The sequence below is a fragment of the Stegodyphus dumicola genome, chromosome X1 (assembly GCF_044657685.1).
Source record: "Stegodyphus dumicola isolate Sdum_Otavi_A_Nest chromosome X1, ASM4465768v1".
Lineage (NCBI taxonomy): Eukaryota > Metazoa > Arthropoda > Arachnida > Araneae > Eresidae > Stegodyphus > Stegodyphus dumicola.
This window is the reverse complement of record NC_140780.1, coordinates 249578093-249585163: the sequence shown is the minus strand read 5'-3', so window position 1 is coordinate 249585163 and position 7071 is coordinate 249578093. Positions and strand designations below refer to the sequence as shown.

General features: G+C 29.4%; 1 protein-coding gene across 1 annotated transcript; it reads right to left on the bottom strand.

Annotated features, from left to right (window-relative positions):
- Window positions 1-4517: 4517 nt before the first annotated feature.
- On the bottom strand, window positions 4518-6773 carry LOC146993466 (uncharacterized). The gene is made up of 2 exons (XM_085807423.1): window positions 5777-6773; window positions 4518-5440 (listed from the first exon to the last, which is right to left on the bottom strand). The coding sequence occupies exon 1, from the start codon at window positions 6747-6749 to the stop codon at window positions 6180-6182; it is 570 nt and encodes a 189-aa protein (XP_085663549.1). The 5' UTR covers window positions 6750-6773; the 3' UTR covers window positions 4518-5440; window positions 5777-6179.
- Window positions 6774-7071: the final 298 nt, after the last annotated feature.

Here is a 7071-nt window from a genome sequence, read left to right as displayed (position 1 = left end):
ACTGATTGGGGAACTTCTTCTTCTTCTTTTTTTTTTTTTTTTTTTTTTTTTTTTCATCTGGAATAATTGTTCTTAGTAGCAGAATAACTGCACACAAAGGACTCTGTTTATAATTGTTATTCTCCAAGGAGATTTAATAAATTAACATCATTCAGTTTATTATACCAGTGTTGTATAAGAGTCAAAAACGGCTTTAAGACAAATGGTTGGTATCTGAGTATAAGTGTGCATTTAGTTACAATAATTAGTAATAATCATTTATTGTTTTACAATGGTTTACATTAATGTTATGTCTTCCTAATATCTAACATGTTAAATAACAATTCTATTTTGCTTGGTTTAAGGTTGGTTCCTAGGGACCAATGCTATATTTAATATGTTAAGAAATGACTGATGAAGTGTTAAATTGATAAAAACAACTTACTTATACATAGAAAACAAACACTTAATTTTGAACTTCAAGTTATATTTTGTGATTATCCATATGATCCATGCGCAAAAAATATTTTAAAATATAGTATTAAAAAAGAAAATTTACAGAGTTTAAAAATTTATTAAAAAATATTCATATTATGCTACATAATCTGATATTTTGAGCAATATATATTAAATTGTAATTTATCAACCTAGATAAAATTTTGATTAAAATATCTAGTGGTGAGCTATTAAAATATTAACAAAGAGCACACACTTTATTTTATAAAATTCAAAATACCAAATTATGTTTAATTTTTAAATGTTTTAATTTTTACAAAAACGGAAAACAAATAGTAACTCTGCATGAAAAAAAATTAAATAAGAAATATCATGGAAATTACATAAAATAGCAAATAAATTTCATGATGTGCACAATTTGTGCCAGAAGTTGCCCCTCACTTTTCTTCTCACATCAGTTGATCATTTGTAAGGTTTTAAGAACCAGCAGAGATTTTTCAAAAATTTTCTATTCTGCTAAAGGTTTCCCCATTTAGCATTGTCTTTAAATCTAAAACTTCATGTGAGTCAAAGAATGTCTTATTGTGGAAACACTTTTCGTTAAGCTTAAAGCCTGCTTAGCTTCACCTCTATTAATACTAATAGTCTTTATAATAACTATACCTTCCTTTACACTATTAGGAATTCCATTATGCAGTTTTCATGTTAAAACCATCTCGATGGAAATCCTAAAATAATTTATTTATATTTCATGTTTTAATGTAAAATTTAACGTATGTTAAAGTACGGTTACAACATGCAAGACGTTTTTCCCTGGAATAAGCAAACAAAAAGAACAAAGGACAAATTGAGCAAAGGACGCGTGCAAACTTCGTACATCTCATCACTGAAGATATCATAATGGACTTTTTGTACCCCATTTAATGTTGAAAACACCTAATATTACTGATACTAAGAATAGGCTAAATAGATTTCACTTGTATATATATCAAAGCTATATTTGCAGACATCTTTAGAAATTTCAAGACACTTTCAACTCAGACTAATTGCCAAGCAGGCTCATTTCCATTGTAGAACTGATGGTAATGAAAAAGCTGATTTCCTCACATGGAAAAAACAAATTTACTGAGTGCATTAGATTTCACTTTCTAAAGCTTTTGATGAATTTAATTTGTAAATTTTTCATGCAGAGTCATTTCGAGCATGTAATTGAAGAACTTGGAATGCTGTTCGAACAAATCCACCTGTGGTCCCAGGTTCTCAAAAATATATAGTTGTCACAAAATTTGTCTGGTCATGAATTTCAAGATTAAAATAAATCAAGAAGGCTTAGAATGATGCAGAATTTGTATAATTCTTATTAATTTTGAGTGTTATCTGATATCTGTTCTTCAAAAGGCCAGGAATAAAAACCTTTTTTAAATTTTTTATTGAAGAAGAGGGACCTACGTCAGTTATTTCTTAAAACTGACACAAGATTTTATGTTAAGCTGCTATTTTTGCCTTACTTTAATTTTATATGTTTTTGTCAGTTAAGTATGACATACTTTTATCTGCTCTTGAATGTCAGAAACATTAATTTTTCTAAACCATGGGTTGTATCAAAATAAAGTACTTTGGAAGTAGATTTAAGCAAAATAAGTATGTTTCAGAGAAGACTCATAAGTATTACAGAAATATAAATTATTATTGTATTGGAAGCCTATAACTTTAAAATACATAAAAACAAATGTTTGATATGTACATATTTGGTTATATGGTACCTGTCCCCATACTGCTTGATAAGAGTACTCTAGCTGATGTATTTTGTGTAATATCTACATGACACATATATTTCACTGGCATGTCAGTTTCCGCAGCCACAGTAATTTTGTTTGCAGATCAGACTTAATATTGGGTACAAATACTTTGTTTTTCATTTACCATTTTATACAGATCATCAGACCAGATAAGCTAAGCAAAGGTGTCCAAATATATAGTTAGGATATAAACCTAACTATCAGTGTTCAGCAGTCTTACCATTCATGGGCTCTTTTTCAGATGATTATCAACTGCATTATATTACATTATAAAGATCTTCCCATTTTACACTCCTCATGTTATGCTAATGACAATTTTTCTAAAAATCTATTTGTTACATGCATTAATCCTTCACACATCCTTCTTTTGAAATTGGGAAAGAATTCCATATTTTATTAGATAAACAAAACAATTTAATAAAATTTCATATTAACCTTTTCAAAAAATACAGTACATTTGAGATTTTTACTATCAATTTATTCAACATGCTACATTTCTTAAAAATCAAATATCACACAAAAACGTAATGCATTTTAGAAAAAGTTCGATCAAATTATTTATTATTATTTAGGAATCTTCTAATATATATATATATATATATATATATTCTGCATGTGGCTTTGTTGGCTAAATTTGAGTACCTAATAAATACTTATATATATATATATAAAGAAAGAAAAAAAGCAACACATCTTCTGCACAGGCCAAATTAATAAGCCCTTTTTCATGTGCATTTTTTTCTTGATGATCAAAAAATAAATTCTTTCTGTAATTTTCAGTGCCACAAAATAAAGTGAAATGTACAATTTAGCATAAAACTTTTGCGATACAACACCGTACACCTTTTTTTGCGGGAACAAGCTAGAAATTTTATTACACATTTCACGTGATAATCCACCGAATTTTCCGTATTCACTACATTGTCTTTTATAGCAATAAAAGTTAGAAGATTATTATAAATTGATGCGAAAAAGACGTAATCAAAAGATACGAAAAGAGGAATATGAGCGGAAAATAAATCCAAAACAAACCCTTCAATTGCTGGCATAAAAATTGGTCGCCAAAAGCAGTCTCCGGTGGTAGCTTATTCTGATTGGTTGAATTTCTTCAGTTCCCGGCGGGTTTTAGCCGCCCGTTTTAATTTGCATGCCAGGAGATTGTCGTACGCCAGAGCATGACGAATTACGAAAAAAGTTTGGAATAGCGTTTTAGACAGAGTAGGTGATGAAAATTTTTAAGTTATTATACAGAGCATTTCAAAACTAGAAACCGTAATAAAAAGTCCTTCCTCTCCAATCAGATCACCTTTGTGTTGCATTGTATTTGTAATACTTCTAAAAATCCAATTTTTACCTAAATTAAAATACAGTTATTCCATAAAAGATAATAAATTTGAACGTATATAGAATGAATTTTGTAATTTGAGTTATGTTACAAAATAATTCCTAGTTTATATATTTTATACTAATAATTTAGATAAAACCTGTCCAATTTAAGAATGTGTGTTAACCACATTCTTAAATTGTAAAAGGACGACTTAACCCCCCGTAATTCATTTCAAAGCATAAAATAGCTTATTTTCTAATATTCAAAATTTCTAATAGTCATAAAATAGCTTATTTCTATCTTTCATAAGCTTATTTTCTATTTTACACAGCAACAGCATTTTCATGCAGTCAAGGTTTTTTAATTGCTAGTTATTATACATAATACTTAATTTTTAACACATTCTTATTAGAAAGCATAACTAAGAAACTTCTTTTTAAAGCACCACAGTGATTGCAAAGAATGTCGTTAAATTTACAAAAGTATTGAAGATGAACAGCATTATAACAAGAAACTACTGTACAAAATATGTAAATTTAGCATAATTTCTTTTTTAGTATTTGCATAGTTTCCTCCAAATGAACCTTAATGGGAAGTTATCTTGCAAAAATTTAAAAGTATTAAAATCTTGCAAAAATTTAAAAGTATGTAACTGCATTTATAATTATTTTGTAATTGTGAATAGATTATATTATTGCAATTAGATTATGCACTTACAACATAATTGCATAAAGTAATGAAATTAAGAGTTCACAGATACAATGTAATATAATTACAATGCAATTACCTAAATTGTAATTATAATCACTTATTTAATACCACAATATTATTATAATCACAATGTAATTTAAATTGGGTACTATATTTGTATACCCTCCACTCAAATGGAGGTACTGATAAGCCTGGAAGTTATTATCAACAAAAAGCCTGTTCAGGACAGTTTGATGACAATTTCCACCGGGCGAAAAGTACATTCTTAAGCCCAGGCAAATCATGACAATAAAAATCATTTAGTCTCATGATTCACTATATTTCAAACCCTAAATTTGAATTCTGCACCAAATTATTTACCTATATTTTAACATACTTTATGAATTATTAGAAGCGATATGGCAAATATCTTCTAAAAATAACTGTAAAATATTTGTATCCATTAATTGATTCAGATACACACTTTTATTATTTAAGTATATCAAAATAACAGTTTCATGTTCCTGAAATACAAAAATTATGAAAAAAGTTAAAAGTAATATTCTTAGAAGCATATGATATTAGTCACCAGCTGCAAAATAGTTAATTTTTTGCCCTAAATACAAGTTTATTACACAGTAGTCAAATGTGTAACTTAATAACATGTTATATAAAAAATTAATGATAATAAGTTTATCAGAAATGAATTAATTCTGCAAACAAACTTTCTGCATTTGAAAATTTTCTACACCTGACGGGAGAAAGAGATCTAGTAAAATTAGATTTATTATAACTTCAGTTGAACCAAATACCTTCTCTCTCTATATATGCATCACTAAAGAAATAAATAAAATTATCATGCTTAAAAAACAGATGTACCATACCAGTTTTTTTCCCCTTGTTACCCTTTACATTGAGAAATAACAAACAGCACAATGCTGAAAAATACTATCCTTGAAATTTTGTTTAAATGAAGAAACACACACCATCTTTTTATTTAAGCATTACACTTCAAAAACAGATACACATACCAATTTATTTTCACTAGCCTTTATACTGATAACATGCCATATAAAAATGAAAAGAATTATCCTTGAAATTTAGATAAAATGAAGTAACACAATGGGAAAATTTATGCACATGGACAACTTTTCTCTATTGCATGTTGTCTGACATGATCCACAAGTGCCTAAAAATGTATCCAAAGAAACACATTTCAATATTAACAAAAAATTGTTTACAGATTAAAATTCATTTATTTCATACCAGTATTATAAAGATCATGCATGAAACAAATCTGCTTTCTCATACTTTTAAGTAAAACTTAACTGAAATTTTATACTGGAAAATATGCTATATTTCTATATATTAGAAACAAGAAAATAATACCATAATAATATACTCATAGCCTAGCAGAAAGTAACATATATAACATCAAACACAGAAATTTATATACTCATAGCCTAGGAAAAAGTAATACATATTACATAAAACACATAAATTATTTAATATAAAACATACATACCTTCTAAAATTATTTTACTTTTTGTTTCTTATTGGCCGATGCTGATGAATATGAAACGTTATGGGCTCTTTTGTTGATAAGATGCTGTGTAAGGCCTTTGCATCTAGTAATAAAAAAATTATCAATAATTACTTTCTTAAGATTACAGCATTCTGGCATGGCCACATGCGTACATTTATCAATTATTCTTTCAACTAATTCTTTTGTGATGGCTGATTGTAAACGAAGGAGTACATCTTTACATTTTTGAAATTCTCGTTCAGCTTCCCTACATATTCGATACATTCCTGAAGAGATGACCTTCAGTCCACCTTTATTGCTGTGTTTTGTAAGAATTGTGCGATGCTCGGGTATGTCAGGTTCCAGCATGTCCTCTGAAATGGTCATAGCTGTTTTACAATTTTCACATATGCTTTTTTTTTTTCAACAACTTATTATATATGGCTCCTGCGATGTAATGTATATCATTTTCTTCCACAGCTGGGGGCAAGCGACGTTTCACTGCCACTGCAGAAGAGGTAGATGGCACTACAGAATTGGAGATAGGATGCAAGACCTCCTTTCTGATAGCAACCTCTAATTCAGAAGCATCAAAGAGGCTGTGGTCACTTTCAGAACAATAATTTGGATTATTGATATCCGAAATGAACTGTGATAGGCACACTAATTTCAGTGCTCTCTTGGCTTGCAAAGCAGTAGGCTTTGCACCCGACTTTCGTCTAATCTGTGAAAAGGCATTTTCTAGCGCATCTTGTGTCAACCTGCCTGGTAAGAAAAATGTAAACCCCTCGGAAAATAATTCTTTTGAGAGTTTCACAACACTCAATGTGCTCATAATAATGCCAGTTTGAAATGGCTTCCATGCTTTTCCAAACTGAACAGTTTCAGTCACATGAATGAATTTCAATAAAATATTAAATTTCTCATCTTGATTTTTGATAGTGATGCCTTTTTTTGGATGCCTTGCAGTCATAATTGTAAACCATTCTGCTACAAGTCTCAGCAACCATGCAGAAGTTAATGCTTCTTTTGCAACTTCGTGTAAAATAACTGCTTTTTCAATAGCAGCAGCTGTTTTTACAGAAAACAATTGCACAGCAGATGCCACATTCATCGAGGAAAAGTGTGTTGGGAAGAGATGAACTCTGTTCAAGTGATGTAGAGATCTCAGGGCAGCATCTGATTCTATCTCACTTGACCAGAGTCGTTTCACATACACTGAAGATACTATCCTCGATGGCAAGGCATGCTGCTGGCGAAATTCCTCTGGTAATATCATAATACTTGAAAGAAAT